This window comes from Cynocephalus volans, chromosome 3 (assembly GCF_027409185.1).
Source record: "Cynocephalus volans isolate mCynVol1 chromosome 3, mCynVol1.pri, whole genome shotgun sequence".
NCBI lineage: Eukaryota > Metazoa > Chordata > Mammalia > Dermoptera > Cynocephalidae > Cynocephalus > Cynocephalus volans.
Genome location: NC_084462.1, coordinates 34,171,525 through 34,198,803, shown reverse-complemented (window position 1 = coordinate 34,198,803; position 27,279 = coordinate 34,171,525). Strand labels below are relative to the sequence as shown.

The following is a 27,279-nucleotide window of genomic DNA, read 5'->3' as shown; positions in this document are numbered from 1 at the left end:
GCTAATGAGTTGACAGCCCCTAGGTAGCTTCAGGTAGGGGGCTGGTCACCAGGATGGGAGCTTGGACTTTCAGCCCCGCCCTTCAACTTCCGGGAAGGGGAGAGGGGCTGAAGGTTAGGCTGGTCACCCGTGGCCAGTGATTTAGTCAGTCACTCCTGTGTCAGGAAGCAGGACTCTAATCTTCCTCCTCACCTTTCTGTCTTGGAGCTGGCTGTAAAGAAAGGCTCTGACCTACCTTGTCTGACGGTATGTGACGAGACCCGCATTTCAGGAGGGGCCCTTCCCCATGCCCAGGAGGAAGGAAAACTGCATGAAGAGGACAAGAAGAAGCTGAACATTTAAACAGGACTTGCCCGGTTTCCACCCAGGCTGTTAGTGTTAGATCAGACCCTTTTAATCCAATCACATTCCCACACTGTTGTCCATGTTTCAATCATGTCTATGTAGTGAAGCTTCCACGAAAACCCAAAAGCACAGGGTTCGGGGAGCGTCCAGATGGCTGAGGACTCCATGCCCCTTCCCCATACCTCGTCCTACGTATCTCTTCACCTGTATCCTTTGTGATGTCCTCTATAATAAACCTGTCCATGTGTTTCCCTGAGTTCTGTGAGCTGCTCAGCAAACTAACTGAACCCAGGGAGGGGTTGTGGGAAACCCAATTTATAGCTGTCTGGTCAGAAGTTCCGGAGACCTGGACTTTCAGTTGGCATTGAAGTGAGGAGCAGTCTTCGGGACTGAGCCCTCAACCTATGGGATCTGAGGCTGTCTCCAGGCAGATAGCGTCAGGATAGATTTGAATTAGAGGACACCCCGCTGGTGTTCACTGGAGAACTGCTTGGGGTGTGGGGAAACCCCCACCCATTTGGTCACAGAAGTCTGTCTTCTGTGTTGACTGTTGCCGGGTAAGGGTGTAGGAAAAACACTCTGGTTTGTTCATACCTATATACTCAGGGATTTTTATTGTTTCAACTCAACATCATGACAAACTTCTTAACTTTTGATCCCAATTCTTAACTTTTTCTGTTTACATTGCATAATCAATGAAAAATGGTGTCACAGGGACAAGAAGCCATGTGACCCTGCCACCACTGTGAGTCCATCCTGGTGTAACCCACACACATCACTCCTGGGAGACCATTCTGCAGCTGTCCCCAGTCAATGCAGAATTGCAGCTGGCACAGCTCTTGTGTCACTTCATACTCACAGTGCACCACAAAGAAGGGATTGTCTGTGCTGCTCTCAGGCAGTCTGAGCTGGGCAGCCTGTGAGCCAGAGCAGGGGCTGCGTCATTAATTGTATAAAATGTCCCATGTGAGCATCATGATTTCTTGGCAGATCAGACTCTGTGTCCACCTTTGGTTCAGGCCACAGCCCTGTGGATGGCAGGCCGCAACAGCCAGGCTGTTAGAACCAACAGGGCTGGCAGCTCGTCAGTCCTCTCCTGGCCCGCTGGCATGCCCCAGCTTGTGCACACTGGGCTTCTTCACACACTTGCAGGTCTGGTCCTGCCCCGCGCCAGGAACCACTGAATGTACAAATGCCACAAAACAGCTTCTAAGAGAGGTGCCAGGCAGCGTTCGCAATCGTGAAACAACTGCCTCATTGTTTGTGATCTCATTTACATTCTGCTGAACCTATTTCATGTCTTGCCTACAGAAATGCTGATTTTGAAGGAAATTTGATTCATATGATTTGATTATTTGGCTAAATAATTGCCTGATTATTCGGCCAGATTTTACTATTTGGCTAAGTTGTATGTTTTTCAAGTAATTTCCAGTATTAAAACCTATGGCCTTTTCTACTTAATTATCCAGCAGTGCTCACTGCATGCTCTTCCCAGCCCTCTGTCCCCCACCCCTCCTTTTTTCCACTCATACTTTCAAAGCATGTTCTGAAATTTCCCTTGCTTGGCACTGCTCAAAATAAAACATTAACCTGGCTTTCAGGTCTTTCAAGTCATCTTTAAAAAAGAAATGATTCATATATGCTAGTTCTTAATTCACTTAGGGCAAAAATGTTGATCTTCCTTTGTGATTAATAAAACTTGTTTTTATTTCTTTTACTTCACATGATTTTCAAATGTCCTTTTTTTTTTTTTTTTTAAAGATGACCAGTAAGGGGATCTTAACCCCTGACTTGGTGTTGTCAGCACCACGCTCTCCCAAGTGAACTAACCGGCCATCCCTGTATAGGGATCCGAACCACGGGCTGGCCCTCAATAGCCATTTTTTAAGGTCAGTATTTTTGCTTAAGTCTTCATTGTTATCCCCTCTGTCCCAGTGCTTCATGGGGGGAGGGGTACATTGTGCCCAGACTAAGGAGAGTCTCAACTCTGTTCCCTGCCTGGAGGTTGTTTCTACTTAAAACACTTATACAGTACCTGAAACATTGGACACTGAAATACATAAAAAGCAGAACTGAAAATTCCACAAATCTGTTCTGATACACGGAATACTTGGGTTTATATACCAAAGGGAAAATCAATATTAAGGCTACTGAATCCATATTTCCAATAGTGAAGGTGTTTAATTTACTATCCACCTTTAAAAGGCTTCACAAAAAATATACCTAGGAATACATAAAGAATTCAGATTATAAAACTCTCCAGGTAATTGACGGTCATAATACAGGAACTACAATAAAAAAAAAAGGCAATCTTCTAGGAGTCCTGACTGTAGTTTACTTGAGAGTACAAATAATCATTACCAGCTTTATTTAACAAGTTATTGTAAGAGGCAATTGTAAGCAAACAGTATCAATCTCCATAACTTTTAAAAATTAATATGAAGTTGTTATAAGCCGTATAAAAATCAATATTATTCTTCCAGTTCTCGCAAAAGCTCTACAAAATCAGTGATATACCACTGGGCGTTGTCCTTTACTTGTTGCCTGATCACATTTCCTCCAAATCCAATGAAAGCATCCTAAGAAGGAAAAAAAGGGACACAGTTAAAAAAAAAAAAAAAGACACAGCAGCCCAGGGAAGTCTTGCTTGAGAGAATAAACTGTTCCTGCAGAGAGGTGAGCCCTGCCTGCCCAGCGTGCCTCCCGAGCTCGCTGGGATGAGGAAGCCCAGTGCCCCCCACCTGCCCCAACCACACACCCACCCACACACACACACACAGAGCTCCAACCCACTCAGCCGGGCAAGGTGGGGGCTTTGGGAGAAGGGTAAGATGTGGTCCTCGCCCTTTTGAAAACCAAGACACATGCTTACAAAGATAAAATTGTATCAGGTAGTAAGGTGGTAAATGCTTGAGTTCTATAGTGGATGGCAGTCCTATCCATGCCACGTGAGCTCAGGGAAGGGAAGGTCAAAGGAAGCCACAGTGCGGTGTTCAGGACCAGACTGGCACCTCCCTCCCAGGGAGGCCACACTGGCTGCCGCCGCAGTGGCTCCCTCCCCAGTGGCTCCCTCCCCAGTCGCAGCATGTATGCAATACATGGTCTGGGTTTTGTGACTCAGGACTAAAGGAGATGACAACCCCAATTTCTGTTGCTGTTTATAGTCACATTGTTTCATTAGTCCGAAGTGGTGCTTTCTTTTAGTTAATGTTCTTTTAAAATGGTATTTTCTCTTCTTCTGCCAGGATACAGACACAATATACAGTAATTTGTAAGTACAAAATTCTCTCACTCGACCTTTCCCTCCACTTTTATTATCATGTCACACAAGAGAAAAAAGAGAACTAGATTCTTATCTTGAATTTATTCTCCTAACTGATCTTTCTGCCTCCGTGGCAATCCTGTCGCAAGCCAACACCAAACCAGCCGTCTTAACACACTGACTCTTCCTTCTCTGGCCACAAGCCTTCAAGGGCTCCCCATGACCTAAAGATAACACTCAATGCACTGCCTGGCACATGGGCCTCTGGGACTTGCTGAAGGGAAGCCTACTACCCCATCGTGCCTGGCACATCCCCACTCTGCTCAGCTGCTCCCCCGTCTGGAAACTTCCTCCCCCAAGTGCTGCAGGCTTGCACTGGGGGCTGATAACCTTCCTTCAGGTCACAGATCCTCTGACCAGCTGCAGAGCTGCACACCTATGTGCACATCACTTTCTCTAAGGTCAGACTGCCACCTTCAACTGGTAGAGCCATCTGGAATTTATCATTTGTCATTTCTTAACAGTAAGATTGGGGCTCTCTGAGAGAACTCTGTATCTCATTTCTACGTATTCCTCATCAAACTAGCCCCATGGTCACCACTTAGTCAACCCCAACACTGGTTATAAGGCATCCGAGTACATGTTATCTTGAACTGACTCAAGTAATTTTAAAAGGATCCAAAATGATTCTTTAACCATTTTTTGGATGCCAGCCGGTACACAGATCCAAACTCTGGACCTTGGTGTTACCAACACCACACTCCAACCAAGCAAGCTAACCAGCCAGACCCTCTTTAACCATTTACAAAGACAGCAACTAGTTTTACCTCTCAGGACACTGGGTGATAGAAAGTTCAGTGCTATATTTTTGGTTCGGTTTTCCTTAAGTTAGACGACAGGACAAAGGCAAAGCCATATGTGAAATGTCCACATTTGATACTTAAGACACTCACTATAAAGCATTTGCTTCCTACATTGGGTTTAAAATGCTCAGAAATGAAACCCCTGCTGGTCTCAGAAAATAACAATAAATCAGAAGAATAAACACAGTTCGATACAGTTGAGTTATGCAACCTCCAGGAGCCTCTGTCCCCCCATCGGTAAAAAGAAGATAATGTTTTACTTCATAGGGTTGTTGTGGGAACCAAATGAGATAATGTATGAGGAAATAGTACATGAAGTATAAATTGACATTAAAATCTTGGTCATAGGGCTGGCCGGTTAGCTCGATGGTTACAGCAGGATCTTGTAACATCAAGGTCAAGGGTTTGGTTGCCCGCACCGGCCAGCTGTCAAAAGAAAAAAAAAAAATCTTGGTTATAGTTGTAAGAGTTGTTGATGGTATTATTTGGGGAAATAAAGCCAAACCTTATTGAGGACACACTTGGGCTAAAAGGTGGTGGCCATATTACAGGGACAACTGGTCATTAAAAGTTCTAAAAAGTTTTTAGTTCCTTATTCATAATGTTTCTTGGGTTTGCAAAAGGTTAATTGACATAATGAGATTGAATTTTTTTTTTTAATGACACAGCTGTTTTTGTTTAACTCCTGTTGTAAATCTTATATAGTTCTAAATCAAATGTCTAAAACAAAAGTGTAACCTGAAGAAAAAATTAGTACCCTTAATACATACAGCAGGAGGGCAGGCCTCCATGTCGGTAGCTCCATCTCCAATCATGACTATTTTCTTAAAATGAAATTTTTCCTTTAAAAGTTTAATAACTTTGCCTTTCCCACCAGATTCAGCTGTTGGTTGTGTCTCATCAAAACCTGCATATTCACCTTACAACAGGAATGAAAACAGTGTTAAAGATCCACAGAAGCATATTAGCAGGGCCAGCTTTTTTGCACAGATGATACACTCTCACTTACAGAGAAGGCTAAAAATGGCCCTCACTAAAGTCACACAGCCTGGAATTCCATACCTGCTCCTCGGAACAAGAATAAACAAGCTTTGCCTTTGAATTACAAATACCTCTTGTAGAGGTGGTTCTATTAGGTCATAAACCCCTTGGGGTGAATTGGTTGTATCCTCCAAGCTTGTAGTAGTTCTCGAAATTTGTTGAAATGGCAAAACACCCTAAATAGTAATACGTTAAATTTAAAATGTTAATATATAATTTCACCTAAGAGTAAATGCCGTCTTATTTTCAATCAATTATTTCTATCCTTAGAGTAATTACCACACTCATTCACTTCTTCTTTTTACAATGATCTCTATCTATAGACCCTTCAAAAGTGCTCTATTAACACATTTAAAATTTTAAAATATTACTTGGTTTTGAATATATCAGCCACCCCCTGACATAACTCTCGAGATAATGTAAAACTATACCTGGGGCTCCCTGACATCCACAGAGGGGCCAGGAGCCTTCCCCAAGAGCATCCTTAGTACAGTAATCTTTAACGAAACTCTCCTTCCTGAATCTAAATTGCTTCAAATGTATATAAGAGCTCTCATAAAATTGAAATATAACACATAACAAAATAAGTCATGTGGGCTACATAGGAATTAACATTTTACTAAATGCAGACATTTGTATACAGATAGGTTATGTTATAGATACTAACGTGGGGACAGATGATGACCTATTTGGCAGAGCAAAGGCTACCAAAGAGCAAAAGACATCAGTCAAGAGAATTGCTCATCTCGATATTTAACTCTGACTCCACCCTGCTTACATTATATTCCAATAGACATTACCTAGAATATTGAATAACAGAACTGATAAGAAAGGAAGCACATTACCATTCAAGTCTTACCATTAAAGTAGAATTTCAGCCTATTGGCAAATACATTGCTTGCTGGGATATTGATCTTTGAAGCCACATGCTCTACAATGCTCCTAAAGCCACCAGATATTAGGAAAACTTGAACATTTCGTTCTTGTAGGCGACTCACCAGCTCCCTGCAAAAATAAAAAGTATAAAATACAAAACAATGTTTAATACAAAAGAGAAAAAGTGAAACATGACAAGGACACTAAAATATATTTTTTCTCCTGAATGCATTTGCCTGAGGTACATCTAACATGGAATACTGCCTGGGAATTGACACTTGATATGTTTCTCTAAATGCACGTACAAATTAATGGCTGGTGTTTGACTGCTCTAGGATATCATTCCACAAATCATTCTATTCTGTGCATGGACCCGGAGAAACACAAGGCAAGGTTGGGCTCTCCCTGAGTACAGCGGGAGGGCAGACACAGGCAGGACCAGAGAACCAGCCAGACAAGCAAAAAAACCCAAAAACAACAAAAAAGAGGGGAGCTCTGAAGTCAAGCCAACACTTCAGTCTGTAAGTAAATTTAAATGAGGCTTTTATTTAGATTTGCAAGCTGGGGAGACCACCTCTGAATGTGAGAAGTAAGCCTGCACCGCAAGCAGAAAAGTCAAGGAGGTTTTAGAGCACAAGTTCAGGAAATTCTAAGCAATAAACAGACTCCAAACATTGTGAGAAGACGGGATGGACAACTGCCTATGACACACTGAATAATGTTTTCTCAGGTCTTTTATGGTATTCATGGCTACTCTAACCTAGGCTATTCGTTAGTAATTCCCATAGTTTAACAGATTGACACATTCTGTCTTCCCAGGATTTCTCTAAATAATGTTGTCTGTTTATCAAGCAGTAAATTCTAATGAAGGGTTAGCTTCTTGGTCTAGAAGAAAACAAGTCAAATAAGTTCCAAAAAATGGAATTGCTGTGGTTCTTTTCTTTTATTCGCCTTTCCTGGCCTCCCCTCCTCTTCATCAATAGTTAGATGCTCGGGCTGGCCCCGTGGCGCACTCGGGAGAGTGCAGCGCTTGGGAGCGTAGCAGCGCTCCCGCCTCGGTTCGGATCCTAATAGGGATGGCCGGTGCGCTCACTGGCTGAACGCGGTGCGGACGACACCAAGTCAAGGGTTGCGATCCCCTTACCGGTCACAAAAAGGACAAAAAAAAAAAAAAAATAGTTAGATGCTCTCAGGAGGATGTGCCCCCCAAACACAGGTGCTGATGGGGAGACGGTGCACCCAGACCCAGGCTGCTCTTACCTTATGCCGGGAGTCAGGTGTGGGGGGTGCTCTGCTATGAGCCTTTGCACCTGCTCCCTGGAGGGCTGGATCAGCGCTAAGCGCTCTGTGAGAGCAGCTCTGAAGGGCACTGCCCCGCCCATGGCTCGCTGTGTCCTAGGAGGGAGAGGCAGGATCAGGCCTGACTGCCACGGGGCCCAGCAGCATCCACCACAATGAGGTGCTGCCAGGAGCCCCACCGGACAGCACACGGGCTGTGTTGCTACAGGAGCAAGGCCTGAGAATAAACTATCCAAGGTTTGCTTGAGAATTACTTAATATTTGGGGGCCATGTGCTTTATATTCACAAATACAACATCCAGTGATCTGAGAAAACCATAGGTACCTTCCTTAGGAGCTTTTGTAAACCAAGAAAGAAACCAAAGGTTGGACACTCTCGCATCAAACACAGCTGAAACAAAACGGCCCTTGATCTGGTGCCTGTGGCAGAGCAGAGAGCACAGGAGGGAAGGAGGAACTCTGACCCAGGATCCACGAAGAGACTCTGAAAGAACCAGCCTTTCCAGTGAACCAGCATGGCCATAGTTTCAACCATGACGCAAAGTGCTGGGCACTCAGAGGACCCCCAGGCCGTCTTCTTTGATTAGTTATGGTCCTCATTCCCCTGATCAAGCTAAGAGCATGTCTTATCCATATTTGTTTGCCAGAGGCAACTGGTTGTTTTTGATTTATATAAGTGGATGAATGGACAATGCACATAACCAAATTCAGCTCTAAGTAATGGAAGAAAAAGCCTGGTGCCCATATTTCATAGCCAGGGAGCAAAATCCAGGAATGTGGCTCTAGTCTTAACATTTTATCCAAAACTGTTGCTTTCTTTTGAAATTTTCTATCATTTCCTAAAGTGAATAAAAACCGATCCTACATTTCTGCCACTGCATCCTCAACTCCACAGAGCCTGGCCAGCTCATCGATGCCTTCTTCTCTGATGACTGTGCTGTCAACATCAAAACACACCGCATCAGCCGAGCAGAAAAGTTTCCTCAACTCGGAGTGGGAGACCATCCTTGAAAGAATCTTCCTCCTACAAGAGAAAAAGATAAATGTATTTAAAGACATAAAATATAATCATATAAAGGTTCAACATCGCCTACTGAAGCCCACCTACTTTGATTTGTATCAAAGTCAGTGTAGCCCCCATAAGCATGGACTCATTTGTTTCTTAACACATATTAAGCACCCTCTAAATGTCAAGCCCTAGGGTTACAAAAATGTGTGGGGACCCAAACTCTGCCTTCAGGAGCTCAGTCTAGTGAAGGTACCAACTTGTAAATATAGTCAATGCTGAACCAATACTCAGCTGTTTTTGACCTCCTAATTATAGCAACAAGCAAGCACTGAAGCAGAGATGTGCATAGGACACAGGGCAAGTGGATGTTTCACCTTCTCTGTGCGTCCAGCAGGCACGTGCACCTGTGCTGAACCCTGGCAGTCAGCGGCCCTCTGAGTGGGTTCTCGAAGGGCAGGGCATCAATTTGGTGGGTGCTGGGAGGAGCAGGGTAGGAAGGTAGAGACAACGAGGGGTCGCAGTAGCAGAGAGAAGAGCACAGGGAAGACACAAAAGAACAAGCTGCCCACGAGTGCGCAAGGAGCCAGACCCAGAGGGGCCTTTGCCAGGTGAAAGAGGGCGGATTTTAACTTCTAGGTAATGGAAAACTTTGAAGGGCTTTAAGCCTCCAAAGAAAAGTCAGAGCTAAACATCATAGCTAAATGCATCCCCATTTACTAGTCACCAATGCAGAGGTGGCATCTGAAGACGTGGCCTGATTAAAGTCCCCAGGGAGAGTGGAAAGCAGGAGAAAAGGAGAAGGGACAGTGCACAGGAATGCCGCCTTTCAGGCACGAGCCTGGAAGGAAAATGAAGAGGAGAGGTCTCAGGAGGAAACGCTGGCAGGCATGCTGCTGCAGAGGCTGACAAGGAAAGTTTCAAAAGGAGTTTTAGGGTTGGGGAGAGATTGGGGAAGGGGCATAAAGAATAATCATGATTTGTGATAATGAATATGCTAATGATATTGATTTGATCAGCACATGTTGTACACAGGTGATGGCAGTCAATGCTGTACCCCCCCAAAACATGTATAATCAATTATGTTTCAATCAAAAAACAAAAAGGATTTTTTTGTTTGTTTGTTTGTTTTTTCTTTTTTAATAAAATCGTTGGACTAGAATTAGGGTAAAAGAAATCCTAGACTGCCTAGACCATCCTCCCATCAAAGAGACTAATATGTCCTATACAAAGCCACACAGATGATGCAAATAACCTATATTTAGAATAGACTGTGGCTGAAAACAGACTCAAAGGAACTGGCCACCCCACTTCATAACTGATTTCTAACCAAAGCATTTGGCAGAATAATCCAGTTCAAAATTGACCCAGGGGTAAAAAATAATCTTTTAAGCCAGGCCTCGGCAAGCTATGGCCTGTAGGCCAAATCCAGCCTGCCACCTGTTTTTGTATGGCCCGCAAGGTAAGAATGATTTTTACATTTTAAGCAGCTGAAAAAAAAAAAAAATCAATAGGTGTATAATATTTTGTGACATGTAAAAATTATATGAAATTCAGAGAGGTCTGTTAGCTTAGTTGGTTAGAGCATGTGCTGTTAACACCAAGATCCAGGGTTCGATCCCTGTACCGGCCAACCACCAAAAATTAAATTAAAATTTTAAAAAATTACATGAAATCCACATTTCAGTGTCCATAAACAAATCTCTATCGGAACACAGCATGTTCATCTGTCTGTGTGTCTACGGCTGCTTGTGCCCTCCAACAGCTGAGACAAACGGCCTGTAAAGCCTGAAATATTTACGATCTGGCCCTTTACAGAAAGAAATTGCTGACCCGTTTTGAACCCTTCCAAGAGAGTACTCCAAACAGGAGACATGAGTTCCCTGGAGACCCACTAACAAGGGGAAAGAGAGGGTAATTAATAAATCCAGTTAGATTAGAATTTTGTGCTAGGCACTAACATTATCAACCTAAATGTGAATGAAGTTTATGAAAAGTACATGAATACAAACCACGCCTGCTGCCACTCATCTCCTACCTTCCTGAGGCTGGCTCCTCTGCTGCAGGCTCCCTCTGTGCCATGAAGGTCGCCCCTGGCTCATGGCTTTACCTAGCATCTCCATGGCTGCGACTGCCAAATGTACACCTGCAGCTCAGTTCTCCTTCCCAAACTCTAAACGCCACTACCTACCTGACCTCCGCTTCAATGTTTAGCAAATGAACATCCCAAACTTAACATATCCAAAACTGAACTCCCGATCTTCCCTCCCCCAAAAAGCTGCCATGCTGGCTGTCTTCCTTCCTTCCCTCCCTCCACAGCCATCCCATTCTTCACCCTGCTTTCTCCCGCACCCCACAGACGATCTTTCGGGAAATTCTATGGGTTCTACCTTTAAAATCTAACCAAAATCTGACCACTTCTCACCCATTCACTATTGTTCCAGCTTGAGTCACCAACGTCTCTTGCACCAATAGCCTCCTAAAATGTCACCCAACCTAGCGTTTTTTTTCCACATAACAGCCAGAGTAATCACCGGAAGCCATAATCAGATTGTCACTCCTCTGGCTCAAAACCCTCCAATGGCTCCACATTTTACTAAAAGTAAAAGCCAGAGTTCTCCTGAGGGCTGATGAGATCCAATCCTGCACCTGCCCTGTACCACCGCCAGCCCCTCCTGCTGCAGCTCTGCAGATGCCCCAGCAGACTCCCCACTTGGGGCCTCACTCTAGCCGAGCCCTGGGCTGGGAAGGCTCTTCACCTGATATCCTCCTGGCCAACTCCCTCATCTCCGAGAGTTTACCTTCCTCAACAAGCCACCCTGACCCCCTGTCTGTCACTGCAGCCATAACCTGCTGTCCTCACCCCCAATATCATACATCTCCCTCAGGATGCCCTGCTCTTTCTGCTTTCTGTAACATCTGCCATCAACTGTTTATCTATCCTCACTAGGATAGAGTTTCACAAGACTAGGGGCCTTCATCGGCTTCATTCACTGCTGGATCCTTACAACTGAGAACAGCACCTGGCACATAGTAGGGCTCAGTAACATTTGCCAAATTAAGTGAATGAATAAAGCTCAGATGCCATCTTCACTATTTCCCTCAGCTAGAAACACCCCCCAAGAACCTCCACAATACTTCCTGTACACCTGTAATTAATTTCTGAGGATTAAATAAACAAAATGATATAAATGTGAATAGCATAGTTACACATCCACACTAGCCATTTTTTAACTTTTTATTGTGGAAAATTTCAAACACATACAAAAATAAAGAGAATGAACACATGAGCCTGCCGCATATTCATCACCGTGCTTTAACAATCATAGCTAATCTTGCCTCACCAACTGCCCCATGCACTTCCACCTTCCCTCGTTATCTCAAAGCAAATCATACCATTTCATCCAAAAATATTTTGGTATATATTTCTAAAAGGTAAAAACTTTTTTTTTAAACATGGTCATATACATTTTAATCTTAACCGTAATACTGTACCTGCCTGTTTTGGGTTTGACTGCTGAGTAGTCACAAACTATTCTAGAATCAAATCAAATTAAGACTTAATCATATCAGACCTTGTGATGATGCCCTTGCTAATCCACTCCCCATCATTAGCATGTAAATTAGTATAATGTCTCTGTTTTTCAATTCATTTATGCCCTGCATGATTTGGCTCCTATCTATTTCACCTATCTTACTCCCCACTGCTCTTCTCCCTCCACAGATACACACACACCCTTTATGCTCAAGGAATATAAAGGACTTGTTCCATTATACATGATTTTTTTTCACTCCTTTGCACCTTTGCAAATGTTGTTCCCTCTGCCTGGAATCAACACATCTCCATGTCATGGAGAAATTCCTATTTATTCTTCAAGGTGCAGATCAAATGACCCTCCCTGCACTATACTATTTCCTCCACCCAGAGAATTAATTATTTAATCACTCCTACTCCTCTCCTAGAATGTGAGCCCCTTTGGGGCAGGGCCCCTGACTGAATGAATTATCTTTCTCTCTCTGCATCCAGCACCCAGTAGGTGTTGGGGAAATGTTTCATGAATTAAATAGAGTTGAATCTAATCAGTTATTGAGAACCCAACAACGAATTGAACAGATTATTCTCAATAAAACAATCTGCAGTAATGATATTAACACGTCCATTTCAGATTAAATAATAGAGGTATAAAGAAGATATATCTCTATGAGCTTTACCCAAGGTCAGAGCTAAGCAATGGTTAAAAAACTAAAACTAACAAGTACAAAACTATGCTGTCTACCCTAAGTGAATCAGTGTACGCATGTATTGAAACAACACACAGTACCCCACAAATATGTACAAGTAAATGTTAAAATTTTAAAAAATAAATAAATAAAACGACTCTAAAATGCTGATAACACCAAGGAGAAGGGTTCAGATCCCTGTGCCAGCCAGCCACCAAAAAATAAATAAGTAAAATAAAATGCAGAGACAACACAGAAGAGGTGCAAAAATCAAGCAGAACTAAATAAGGTTAAGCACTGATAAGAACCTAAGGAAGACCAAGAAATGTCAAAGATTTTTGTCAGGACTTCAGACCAAAGTTCTGCTAGCTGGACAACATAATGGGTGATGATTCACTAAGTCAGTGAGAGACCAGCATAGAAACAGGTTTCATAAACAGTCAAGTTCCCACTGCACCAGAGAACGTCAGGGAGCTCCATATCCTACTCTCTCTGTGGCTCGGAAACCACTCATCTGGCTCTGGTCCAGTGGGAATCAACCTCACTCATATTACAAGGCCAGGCAGGCTCACCGTAAAAGCCTAGAAGGGAGCCGAGCTATCAGCAGAGCAGCAGCGGTTGACACAGTGCAACTGCACTGACATGGAGAATGTGCCCTAGGGGAGTGGAGAGGAGCCAGAACAGATAGTGATGGAAGAGGAGCTGAAGTGAGATTGGTGGGATGGGCTGAGGAACACTTTAGAATGTGCATGAGGCAACACAGCGTAACCAGGGATGGGCACCCAAAGCCTCCAGGCTCCCTCCAGGCTCATATGAAAACAAAGCTAGTCCTCAGGCCCCAGCACGAAACCTGAGAGGGGCAGAATAGCCACCATCTTCAAGAGGTTCCCAGTCTTGTTGAGATGATCAAATAATCATTGCTCACATCTGAGCAACCACTGATACCAGCAATAGCTTCAACAAGACCATCATTTCCTCAAATGAAGCAAGAGCTGATTTGCATGTCTCCAGCTGAACACTAGTCCTGTCTTATGACTTGAATTCTTGACACCTGCCTTCTAGGTTGCAATGTAGACCCAAAAACAGAGAAAATAGGATGTCTGAAACAAACCTTACAGTGAGTTTACTTGGAAGACTGATTCTTTCCCCATGCCCTCCCTAGCAGACCAAGCTGGATCACATGACCTTGACTCTGCCCTCTGCCAGTGAGATGCTCCTGCCAGGGTCTGCACCCTCCGCACCTCGAGTTACAGCAGAGCAACGTCGGCCTCCCTTCCTTGGCCCTTCCCAACCCACGCGGTGAGATGCTCTGCCTCCTCTTTCCCTTTGATTCCCTCTTCTTCCCTGTCTCCACCAGGAGCGACTTCACAATTCACGCATGTTCAAAATTCTCATAGGTATGGGGGGAATACATCTGCTGAGTAAGTTCAGTTGCTTTGAAATAAATTGTGTACATTAAAATTTTACACAAAGAAAAATTATTGCGGGAATGGACTCTGGATCCTTCACATCTGGCTCTTGGGCAGACGGAGGGGACAGGACTGGGGTGGAAGAATCCCAGAGGGGAGGGTCTATGCTCAGACATGGAAACTCCAGGCCCAGGCCTGACCACCGCCTCCTGCAGCTCAGAACAGGACTCCTCCCTGCTGGCTCCCAGCTGGTCTGCCTGGGCGAGCAAATGGCCAGCTGATAAAGAAGGCACTGCTGACAAGCCCTTCTCACCTCTAGTTCCAGAACAGAAACAGGTTTTCCTTCAAGGCCAGTCTTAGGAGACCTGATTTTTGATAAGAGGAAAAAACCTCCTTGACCAAACACTCTCTCACAACTTCTCTATCTACATATCTTACCTCTGCCACCTTTTGTTAGGATTGACCTCTTACCCTCACCTGCGTACAGACAGATACAAGCCAGCACAAGGTTGTGCAGGCCACGCACAGCTCAGAGAACAAAGCTCACTGGCATTGACTGGAGTAGGGGTGAGTCTGTTCAGGCCCCCAGGGCACTGAAACAGTGCACAACGGATTCCAAAAAGTTTCTGAATCCAGGGAGAGCCAAAGAGCCTCCTGTAACCCGGGCTAGGGTCCCTGGCCAATGCACTTAAAATATATTAATTCAATGATTTAAAAAGACAGCCTATTCTGGGAACCTGAGATTTTACGCATGTCACATAAATTACAGCAATTTGTCTTTATTTGGGTGAAGAGTAAATTGCTAACTGATAGCGAACATATAACAATAAATGCCAAAAAAACACTAACAACGACAACAACAACAGACAAATCGGACTCACGTTTCTCCAGAGCCAGATTCCTAGGTGATGACGCTCTTCTCTTCCTGTTCCTTCCCTGAATAAAAACGCGGCATAGAGTTCCGACTACAAACTTCTGTAAGAAACACCTGTGGGCTCAGCACGAGCAAGAAGAGCCTGGAAAAGAGAACGAGGAAATGAACATCAAGGTCCAGACATGAGAAGGGGGATCCCGGCTGGCTCGGCTGTCCCTCCTGGTAGCACTGGTGCAAAACAGATCAGAAGCAGGGTCATAAGACTGCCTCCTCCGGGGAACGCTTTGCTCTGCCTCCTCCCAGCCTTTGATTCTGCGACGTTTCAGGTCCGACAGGAAATCACCTGCACCTCATTAACAGGGTGCAAAGGCAAGAGACGCCAGGGGGATCCGCCGTGAGAACAACGTGCTGCACAAAGCAGCAGCCGCGGGAGCTTCCAGGAAGCTCAGGGCAAGAGTCGCACTAACTTTTAATTCGATTTTGCCACGAACTTTCGAAGTAACCTCTTCCGGTAGGGACTGGATGAAACAGTCCCTGACTACAAAATGAGCAGAGTCAACGGCATCCCAGGAAGAGTCACAGAAAAGCTCTGCTGCCCAGTAACGAGGGAGGGAAGCCACAACTTTGAATTATAGTCCTCGTCATCAGAACCGCAGGTGTAAGAGAAGTAGATAAAGGTGCAGAATCTCAGAAAGAAGGCAAAAAAAGATAAGAAATGGCTAAGAGCAGAAAGCAAGAAAAAGAAAAGCAGAGATTGGAAGGGAAGGGAGCCTAACTGCTCCTTAGGTGCTGGAGACGCCGCCTGCCCAGCCTGAGCCTGGTGGGCTCACAGTCCCCTGGAGGAGGAGCACGAGTTGTACCCGAGGATTCCAGCTCTAGTATTTCAAGCCGGTGTCCCAGCTCTGGAACTCTTTTCCCACTCTGCTGGGCATGCCTGGCTTCTGCAGCAGTTCTGAATCCCACTGCCCTGCAGGCCGGGAAAGCTGCAGCCCAGGCGATCCCCCAACAAAACTGGGGCTCCTCAGAGAGGACCCACTGCCTAAAATGGCAACAAATGTATTTTTCAGTGTGCTTCTTTGATATAGTTTACTCTTTCTCTTTTAATACCATTTCCATTGGAAAATAATTGTTCTGATTATAAAGACCTAAAAAAATAGGATATATTTAAAATAAGGTATATTTTCTTCTAATCTGGAATTCATACAGTGCTATCTGACTTTTTTAATTGGGCATGTATTAAATCATGCAAAAATTTAAGATGTCCCTTCTAGTTGGTTTCACCAGCATGAAAATGACAAGACTGTGATCATTATTATATTGAGATCCTACCTGGCAGCTTTAATAAAATACAGAATCTTGAAATTTATAATCTTCTCTGACCTGCAATCCAATAATAAATATTAATTCAAAATGAATCACAGACCAAAACACAAAAGCTAAAACTATAAAATGTCTAAAACATAGAGGAAAAATTTCACAACTATGGTTGTCGGCCTCTAAAATGGCCCTGGTGGACCTGCTTCCTGGTGTTCCTGCCTCCTGGTGTTCCCATCCCTCCTTTATCGCCTCCCTCGATTGTTAACTGGATTTCGTGACTATTCTGGTGAACAGAATGATTCAGAAGCAATAGGATATCACTTGTGAAATTAGACTGTAACATCAATGAGTGTATGTATAACTGTAATATCTGAATAAGTTCTATGTTAGAGCTCAGCCTTATAACCCCAAGGTCGTGGGTTCAGATCCCCACACAGGCTAGCCTCAAAATTTAAAAAAAAAAAAAAATTGAGTTAATCTCAAGAAAAACAAAACAAAAGTGGTTTCACCCCACTTCACCACTCTTGCTCTGAGGAGAGGCAGCTGCCGCGTCATCATGAGCTGCCCTATGGAAATGCCCCATAGCAAGAACTGAGAGAGGCCTCCAGCAGCAAAGTACTGAGCCCCTCAGTCCACCAACCCTCAAGAAACTGAGTCATGCCAACAGCCATGAGTGGGTGAGAAAGCAGAGCCTCCCCCAGTAAAGCATTCAGATGAACTGGCCTTGGCAGACTACAACCTCTTAAGAAACCCTAAGCCACAACCACCCACTTTCACTGCTTCCACATTTTTGACCCACAGAAACTGTGATAAAATGTTTGCTATTTTAATCTGCTACGTTTTGGGGTAATTTGTTGTACAGCAACATATAGCTAATACAACAACTTTGAGGTAGGCAAAAATGTCTTTAAACACACACACACAAAGCATGAAAAATAAAAGGAAAAACGACAGATTGAACTTAACCAAAATTAAAAACTTCCACTCTTCAAAAGATACCATTAAGTAAAAAAGAAAGACAAGACAAGCCACAGAATGGGACAAAATATTCACAATATGCATACCTGACAAAGGACTTGCATTGAGAATATATAAAGGACTCTTACAACTCAATAAAACAACCTGTTACAAAATGAGCAAAAGATCTGAATAAACATTTCAAAAAGGAAAATATGCAAATAAACTGAAAAGAAGAATGACTAAAATTAAAAAGAGTAACAATATCAAGTATTGGTGAGGATATGGGACAATCAACCCTTTACACTGCTAGTGGGGGTGTGAAATGGTACAACTGCTTTGGAAAACACTTTGGCACTTTCTCATAATGTTAAACATATTGATACTGTAAGACCCAGCAATCTCACTCATGGCGATTTATCCAAGAGAAATTAAAACATTTTCATAGCAGCCTTATTTGTGATTGTCCTAAACTAGATGCAGCCCCAAATGTCCATCAACAGAAAAATGGATAAAAAAATTGTGGTAAGCCCCTACAATGGAACAGTACTCAGGAATAAAAAGCAATTACTGATACGTGCTACAACATGGATAAATGTAAAAAACATTATACTGACCAAAAGAAGCCAGACACAAAAGAGGACATACTATATGATCACATTTACATGAAACCCTCAAAAATACAAATGCTATAATGATAAAGATCGGATCAAGTGAGCCGGTTAGCTCACTTGATTAGAACATGGTGCTGAGGGCGGCTCGTGGCTCACTTGGGACAGTGTGATGCTGATAACACCAAGTCAAGGGTTGAGATCCCCTTACCGGTCATCTTTAAAAAAAAAAAAAAAAGAACATGGTGCTGAAAACACCAAGGTCAAGGGTTCGGACCCCCTTACCGACCAGCAGCTAAAGAAAAAAAAAAAGAATTTGGAGGGACGCCTGACTGGAAAGAGATACCCTGGAAAACTTTTAGGGTGACAAATATTCTGTTGTGGTGGTATTATAAGTGTGCATAAGTTCGTCAAAATGTGCACTTAAACTGGGTACATTTTATTGCATTAAATTACATATCAATAAAAACTGGCTTTAGAAAGTTATTAAGCATGTATCAAATTATTTAAAAATTTAAGAAGCCCTCACTACTTTGTTTCACCAGCATGAAAGTGTCAGGACTATGATCATTATTATACTGAAAACCTACCCGGTGATTGTAATAAAATATAGAAATCTTGGATTTATTTTCTTCCCTGATTGTCATTCCAATACTAGTCATCAAATATTCAAAGAGTAATTATAACATGCAAATCACATATAAAGAAAATTTAGCACATAAAAATAATGAATGAAGGAATCATTTTATTTAATTTCCAGCTGGAAGCTGTATCTTTATCACACTGTATCTGGTTAGTACTTGTTTCACATTCTGTAATGGGAAAGCAGACGACAAAGTCAGGCACTTCAGCGCCAAATTCCGGGGATTTTCCTAAGCCTGCGCTGATGATTCTCCCTGCAGGATTGCATCACTCATTGATGCTGTTGGGTAACAGGCTGCTGTGGGATAAAACAGGCAGGCTACCCAAAAGCAAATTCCTGGAAACAAAGCCTGGACATCCCAGGGCATACATAATTTACCTGTCCTGATGAAGAAAAACAAATGCAGACTCAGAGGCACACTGCACGGGGAGGCCAGCCCGGCAGTCGGAGAGCCGCGCGCAGGAGCGGGAGGACGCGCACTCGCGGGCACTTACCCCGCGGCCTGGCTGGCGCCCTCCAGCGGCGCTCGCGGCGTGGCCTCCCGCAGCCCGGGCCCAGCGCCGGCGGCGACTAGCGGGCGCGGCCTTACGACGCTCGCACACCTGCGGGTGAGCGCGTGGCTCCTGACCCGCTCTGCACGCGCTTCCCTAAACTGCAGGCACCCGATCTGCGCTCTGCAAAGCCGGGATGGGAGGACGCCGCGGCCCCGCCCCGGGGAGGGGCTCCCGGAGCCCGCCCACCTCCCTCCCGGTACGCGGCGCTTGGCGGACGGTCGGGTCCTGCGCCGGGCGCGCTTTCCCACAAATCCGCCGCCGGCAGCACCTCCGCCTTGCACGGGAGGAACCAAAAAGCTCGCCGACCTGCAGAAGCGCCTCTGCACGACCCTCGGGATAAGAGTACGTCAGAGAAGCGAGGGACCTATGCGCTGATTTTGCAATTAATGAGAGCCCCTGGGGGGCATTTTCTGAAATCCGCGGTTGGCATGATGCTGTTGTAAGAATGTAGATCCCAAAAGAACTTCAAAAACTACTTATTCTTGCAACTAAAATGCAGGGAAGCAGTGAGTGACAAAGTAACAAAAAGAGGTTTTGCACCTTTTTTTCTTTTTTTAAATTTATTTTCTTCTGGGTGTCACATGCCAGTCTACCTTTTTTTTTTTTTTATTTGGTGCTGGCTGGTACGGGATCAGACCCCGGACCTTGGTGTTATCAGCACCACGCTCTAACCCACTGAGCAACTGGCCGGCGCTACTTTTATGTTGACTACAACAGACAAGGGGTATTGCCCCAAACATTTATCTTTGGACGCAGCTGGCTGGAGCTGGGCAGTAGGGTCCACCCCGAAACACAGCCTGAAACTTCAGATGCTGACAGTCTAAGCTCCAGGCTCCCTCTCAGCTGGTCACCCAAGCAGACGGGATGCAATTGCTGGAGCAGCATACCTGCCCTTAGCCATCAAACCCCTCAAAAAACATAATTCTATCCAGTAACGAGAGTCCCGATGCTCTTCAATCAGATGTGCCTTTGAAGTTCAATATTCCCAGGTTTCATTAGTACGAAACCGGTTGCAGGTTTGGGGCACGTCCAGTTTAATTTCTCCCAGGTCTACCGGAGATGGTTCTGATGAAGGATGGAGAAGATAATTCTGATGTTTTGAAATAATGAGGTAAAAATATTCTGCAATGTATGCGGGACAGGACGGGGGTGGGGGGGTCGCCAAAACGAGGGACCTAAAAGGACAAACCAGTCAAAAGCCTGTATATATTTTGTAGTAATTTTGAAATAAAAATAACAAGTGAAAGAAGATGTTAAAAAAATATTTGTATCGAAATGTAAATGGTAATTGTGAATTTATTTCAACGGGAAAAGAAACTCGAGTACAATAAATGTGAATGACTAAAAGAGTTAATTTATGCTACTGTTCATATTTCATAGATGTTTAATATTAAATAGATTTCAGATAAAATTTTATTATTTTTTTAAAGATGACCGGTAAGGGGATCTTAACCCTTGACTTGGTGTTGTGAGCACCACGCTCAGCCAGTGAGCGAACCGGCCATCCCTATATGGGATCCGAACCCGGGGCCTTGGTGTTATCAGCACCGCACTCTCCCAAGTGAGCCACGGGCCGGCCCTAAAATTTTAATATTGAATAAAATCTGTGAGCTGCTCATGGTCCTCCTATCCACGTCACACACACCTGCACTACAACTTGCGGGCATGGGATGGCAGTGTTGTAGACACCGTTTAGCTACAGCACATGTCAGATTAAAAAAAAAGAAAAAGAAAAAAGTCCGGAAGAAGCTGAGTGTTGGCATATACATGTAACAATCAGGAAGTAGTCTTGCCAGGCAAGGCATAACTGTATAAACATATTAAAATATGCTACAGGAATAATGTTAAATAGCACATATGAAGAAAATATAATACAGTATAATGAAATCATGATAAAAATATTAGTAAGTTGTTTTGCAAAGTTTTAATCACAATTGGATAGTACAAAGTAGTACAGGTAATACTACTGTTCCTGAAAGGTTTTCTGTAGATCACATTTTCATATGCTACAAAAAAATAAAATAAATAAACAAGTAAAAGAAAACACATTTTCATATGCTAACAAATTTTCTAATGATTATGTTAGAATCATGTACTCTTTTTTTTTTTAAAGCCATTCAGTGCTAATTAAATAACCTAAAATATAGTAAATTGGAACAATTACTCTAGAGAGCAATATGGTGTCATTCAGTAACACTGAACATGCACGTTTTCTATGATGCAGCAATTCCACCTGAGGAGTGCACTCAGAAGAAACTTTTGTACAAGGACAAGGAGTCATGTATAAGGAAGTTCACAGCAGGAGTGTGAACATGCACACCCAAATATTTACTGGAAGCTTAAAAAAGAAACTATCACTTAATATCAGGAATGAGGACTGGCGGGTTAACTGAGTCACAGCGCAGCCTTATAACACCAAGATCACAAGTTCGGATGCCTGTACTGGCCAGGCGCAAAAAATAATAATAATATTATAAGTGATAACATAAATGACAATGTAAAATTCAGGATGGTACTTACCTCTGGGAGTAGGTTAATAAACTGGGAAAAGATTAATACAGTAGATGCTTTTTGTATCTGTGTGTATGTATAAAATATTTTCTAATATATTTTTATATCAATGCATTAAATACCAATACATTAAAATATCGTAAATGGTTTCTAAAAAATAGTCATGTATTGCTTAATGATAGGGATACAGTCTGAGAAATGAGTCTTTAGGTGATTTCGGCATTGTGCAAATATCAGAGTGCACTTACACAAACTTAGATGGTGAAGTCTACTACACACCTAGGCTATGTGGTATAGCCTGTTGCTCCTAGGCCACAAACCTGGACAGCATGTTACTGTACTAAATACTGTAGGTAATTGTAACACAGTGATAAGTATTTATGTATCTAAACATAACTAAACATAGAAAAGGTACAGCCAAAATATGATATAAAAGATTAAAAACGGGGCTGACCAGTTAGCCCAGTTGGTTAGAGTGTGGTGTTGTAACAGCAGGGTCAAAGGTTTGGTTACCCACACCAACCAGCTGCAAAAAAAAAAAAAGATTCACACTGGTGCACCTGTACAGGACACTCACCACGAATGGAGGCTGCAGGACTGGAGGCTGCTCAGGGGGAGTCGGTGAGAGAGTGGAGAGTGAGCATGGAGCCCAGCACAGTGCCGGCCCCGCTCTAGACTCTAGACACTGCACACGGGCTACACGACGTTTATAAAAATATTTTTTAATAATAAATTAACCTTAGCTTACTGTAGTTGTTTTACTTTGTAAACTTAAAAAAATTTTAAGCTTTTTGACTTTTTAATAACACTTAGCTTAAAACACAAACACATTGTACAGCTGTACAAAAATATTTTCTTTATGTCCTCATTCTATAAGCTGTTACTCTATTTTATAAATTCATTGTTTCTTCCTTTTTAAATTTTTTTTTGTTAAAAACTAGGACACAAACACACAGGTTAGCTCAGGCCTACCCAGGGTCAGTATCGTCAATATCACTATCTTCCACCTGCACATCTCGTCCCACTGGAAGTTCTTCAGGAGCAATAACATGCATCGAGCTGTCCTCTCCTAGGATAACAGCACCTTCTTCTGGAATGCCTGCTGAAGGACCTGTCTGAGGCTGTTTTACAGTTAACTTTTTTATATATAAGTAGAAGGAATACACTCTAAAATAATGATAAAAAGTATAGTATAGAAGTGTAGAGCTAAGGCTAGGGTCTGGAACTCACAGACCCCTCAAACCTGCTATCCAGACTGGGTCACAAACCCTTCACACACAGGTCTATGAGCTAGGTAACAGGAAAAGGTCCTTGGAGATGTGGGTGAAGAAATAATAGTCTTTATTCAGCACACATAGGTCTAAGAGCTAGGCAGTCCAAACAGAAAACTGAGCAGCTGCTGGCAAAATCCAAAGAAAAACTGAGCAGCTGCCAGCAAAGTAAACATGCTCTATTTTTAGACATAAGCTCTGCCAAGCCACTTTCAGAGCTGCTGCTACACACACACTGAAGAACACAAGAATGTCAACAAGCTAAAAGTACCCTGGCATGCATGTGCACTAACTCCACCCACACACAACTTGTGTACAAAGAATATGCTGCACTGTCGGCCTTTAAAAACTAACGCCACCTTAAGTGACATTACAAGTAGATTAACGTGGCAGCCTAAGACTGCGCCAGGAGGAAGTAGGGTGGGAGTGTCTGCAGGAACCTTGCCTTAGCCCTTATTGGCCAAATACTTGTTTCCACACTCGTGAACACTGCGTGATTGCAATAGCTAGGCATTGAGACAGGATGCATGCTCTCATAACCTTTAAGCTGATTAGATTATGTAAAAAACCTCCCTTTCCCATTTGCCTATAAAAGCAAGTGCTTGTGTGATAATAAACGGAACTGCTCGACAGAACCCCCGCAGCATCTGAGTGTCCTTTAACCGGGCTGGTTTGGGGCCGGCAGTGTGCTCACCTCTCTTCACGGCTCTCTTCCCCCGTCTCCTTCCAAAGGGGGCAGGAGGGAAAGAGGAATCCCGGGCCATTCGCTCGCCCACCGAAAGCGATGAGGCTAGGGCTGTTCGGGTCAGCCGGCGGTGGACCCGACACTGCACCACCCCCAACTGGACCTGAGGTGAGGAGGCCTGACTAAACTCTCTATTTTCCCCACAAGTAGACACATAAACTGGTAACATAGTTGTTAATTATCATTGTCAGGTATCATGTACTGTCACAACTGTGTGCTATACTTTTGTACGACTGGCAGCACAGTAGATTTGTTTACACCAGCATCACCACACACACGTGAATACTGCATTGCAGTGCTACATGATGATGGCTGCAATGTCACTAGGAGATGGGAGTTTTTCAGCTCCATTATAATCTCATGGGACCACCATCATATATGCAGTTCATCGTTACCAAAATGTTGTTATGCAGAGCATTACTACAGTTTAAAAAATGCAATTTAATGTAAACATTGGCAGTCAAAATAAGTCACACCACGGAAATATGCCCATGATATGTCACGCGAATAAAGCAAGTTGCTGAACAATACGAGTATATGGTTTGATCTTGCATTTTTGAAGAAAGAAAACTCTATGTGCATCTGTATCTACATGTGGTGTAAGGTTATATAACTATGTCTACATATCTATATGAAAGGATACACACTCTTTTTTTTTTTTTTTTTTGTCTTTTTCATGACCGGCACTCAGCCAGTGAGTGCACTGGCCATTCCTATATAGGATCCGAACCCGCGGCGGGAGCGTTGCTCCCAGCGCCGCACTCTCCCAAGTGCGCCATGGGCTCGGCCCAAAGGATACACACTCTTAAAAGTAACTAATTGTGGGGAGTAAAAGGAGTGTAGAATTTACCTTTCTACTTTATTTGGTTTCATATTAACTGAAATTAGTCCAAAAGCATTTATTATTTTTGTCATTGTTTAAAAATCAATTGAAAATAAATGCCTCAGACTGCCAAGCTAAATGATTACGTATCAAAGAAGTAATCTAAAGTTGTTAATTGTGAAATTCTATTCTTTGCCATCCTAGCTGCCCTTCAACTTAGGATGATTCCCGATGCATTCCTGATGTGGCCAATGAGACTCAGGCAGAGCCATCATGGGGAGGTTTGTGGGACAGCGAAAGGTTTCCCAATTTGAAGAGACAAATATCGCTGGCACCTTCTTACTTCTTCCTGTCTTAAATATTAATGAGATGAATGGAGGTTCAGCAGTCACCTTGTGACCAAGAAGAAAAACAAGAGGAATAACAGTAACCCAGATATGAAATGATTGAGCCACTTGTCCCAATACTAGCAGCTAACCATCCCTAGATTTCTTGATTTTTGTTTGTTTGTTTTTGGTGGCTGGCTGGTATGGGGATCTGAAGCCTTGACCATGGTGTTATAACACCACACTCTAACCAACTTGAGCTAACCAGCAAGCTGACTTCTTGATTTTTAAGTATCAAGTAAGTATAATATCAAGATTTTTAGGAATCAATTAAGTATAATATCAAGACATCACAAGTACATGATGATCAGCCAGTAATTTGACTTTCTAGTAGAGCAAATGTGAACACTTCTCAAAGGAAGATGGCAGAATCCAAGTCCCTAAAATGGATCATTCACAATGTCCAATATACAATCAAAAATTAGAGGATTTGCAAAGAAACAGGAAAATGGAACCCATAGTCAGGGATGGGACAATAAATAGAAAAAGACCCCAAGATAACAGGAATGTTACAATTACCATACAAGACTATAAAGCAATGAAGCTAAATATATTCAAGGACTAAAAAGAAAACATAGTCATAATGATTGCCCAGATGAGGAATCTCAGGGGAAAATTGAATATTTTGGTGGCTGGTGGGTACAGGGAACAAACCCCAGACCTTGGTGTTACCAGCACCAAGTTCTAACCAACTGAACTAATGGACCCATCCCTGAATTTTTTAAAATGGGAAATCTAGAGCTGAAAAATACTATATCTCAAATGAAAATTTACTGGATGGGTGTAATATACTATAGCGGATACAAAAGAAAGAATCAGTGAACTTGAAAACAAATCAATAAAGAACACAGAGAAAGACAGAAAAAGGAAAGCAAAATAAACCCAAAACAAGCTGAAAGAAGGAAATATTAGAGCAAAAATTGATGAAATTGAAAACAAAAAGGAGAAAATTTCTTTTTTTTTTTGACATCACTGTTTTAATATCATGAAATACAAGTACAAAACATTGTACAAGTATATTTTTACTACATGGAGATGGAATAATATGTTTGTGATTGCACCAAAATCTGTATCACCCAGTACTAGCACTGTGCCAATGGCTTTCCACAGGGATTGTTTACTATTCCTGTTAGGTTTTATCATGAATAAAAAAGCTCACATGGGCTGGCCAGTTAGCTTGGTTGGCTAGAGCATGGTGCTATAACACCAAGGTCACAGGTTTGGATCTCTGCACCAGCCAGTCACACACACAAAAAAAAGACTGAAAGTTTGGGGCTGTCAGGTTAGTTCTGTTGGTTAGAGTGCAGCCTTACAATACCAAGGTTACAGGCTCACATCCCCATACCAGCCACCCTCCTGGGGGAAAAAAAAAAAGCTCACAACTCTTTTCAACCATTACATATTTACATTTATATTAAAGTTCCTGTTCAAGATGCTTGGAGAACTGTTAGGAAATACAAAATCACCTTAGACAAGAGTTTTGAATGGGTAATATTATTTCATGTTGGCCAAGATCTGCCTTATGTTGGCATTGCAAAGACACTGTGCACTTATTTGGGATTGGAAAAAAGTGTTGTCTCAATAGCCCTCACACTGTGTAGAAAGGCAAAATACCATTTCCCAAAATGTGCAGAATTTCATAATGGATAGTTATTGGTTAAGCAGTAAATCATGAAACCCCATTTACAGAAAACAAACAACAACAGAGGACCATAAAGTCCCACATATATTTAAGAAAAACAAGTTTACAAATATTCAAATCGTCTCTTTCCTACTTCTAAAATGGTTTAACCACATCGAGTAAGAGTAACATCAAGCCAATAAAGAAAGAATAAACTGTCCTAGTGTCCAGCATTCAGCATCCATAGCATACCTAACAGTTTTTGACCATTTCAGCTAAGAGTTTTCTTATGACAGAGACAAACAGGGGCTGGCCAGTTAGGTCACTCGGTAGAACGTGGTACCAGTGACACCACGGTCAAGGTTTTGGATCTCTCCACCGGCCAGCCGCCAAAAAAAAAAAAAAAAAGAATGACAGAAAAAAACATGAAAAGCAAAAACAAACAAACAAACAAAAAAGGAAAACAAAATAATAAAAAAATGAAAGAAGCATTAACTTTGCTGGAAAATGTGAAAAAAATACCACTAATTTCATAAAGTATTTGAAACAAATTTTGTTTTATAAATAAAATGATGTTAATCTTTTCTTAAAGTATTAATCATCATTCTTACTGTTAAAAAATCATTCAGTTATGTCAATCTCTA

The 27,279-nt window shown here is 42.7% G+C and overlaps 1 protein-coding gene across 3 annotated transcripts; it reads right to left on the bottom strand.

The window, feature by feature from the left end:
• Positions 1-2,506: 2,506 nt before the first annotated feature.
• PSPH (phosphoserine phosphatase) lies at positions 2,507-19,339 on the bottom strand. 3 transcript variants are annotated; one of them, XM_063091668.1, is made up of 7 exons: positions 19,219-19,339; positions 15,204-15,338; positions 8,552-8,710; positions 7,648-7,782; positions 6,371-6,516; positions 5,241-5,389; positions 2,507-2,924 (listed from the first exon to the last, which is right to left on the bottom strand). In XM_063091668.1, exons 3-7 carry the CDS (start codon positions 8,689-8,691, stop codon positions 2,817-2,819), a joined length of 678 nt encoding a protein of 225 aa, XP_062947738.1. In that variant the 5' UTR covers positions 8,692-8,710; positions 15,204-15,338; positions 19,219-19,339; the 3' UTR covers positions 2,507-2,816. The 3 variants fall into 3 exon arrangements, with proteins under 3 accessions (XP_062947738.1, XP_062947739.1, XP_062947740.1); XM_063091669.1 differs by lacking the exon at positions 19,219-19,339 and adding an exon at positions 19,103-19,159; XM_063091670.1 differs by lacking the exon at positions 7,648-7,782.
• Between the last annotated feature and the right edge of the window lie 7,940 nt (positions 19,340-27,279).

Coding starts and splice junctions, on each gene's coding strand:
- PSPH (XM_063091668.1), bottom strand. CDS start 8,691: ATGGTCTCCCACTCCGAGTTGAGGAAACTTTTCTGCTCGGCTGATGCG. Junction 6,517..7,647: donor CACCTGACTCCCGGCATAAG/GTAAGAGCAGCC, acceptor TTATTTTTGCAG/GGAGCTGGTGAGTCGCCTAC. Junction 5,390..6,370: donor GCTGAAATTCTACTTTAATG/GTAAGACTTGAA, acceptor TCCTGTTGTAAG/GTGAATATGCAGGTTTTGAT.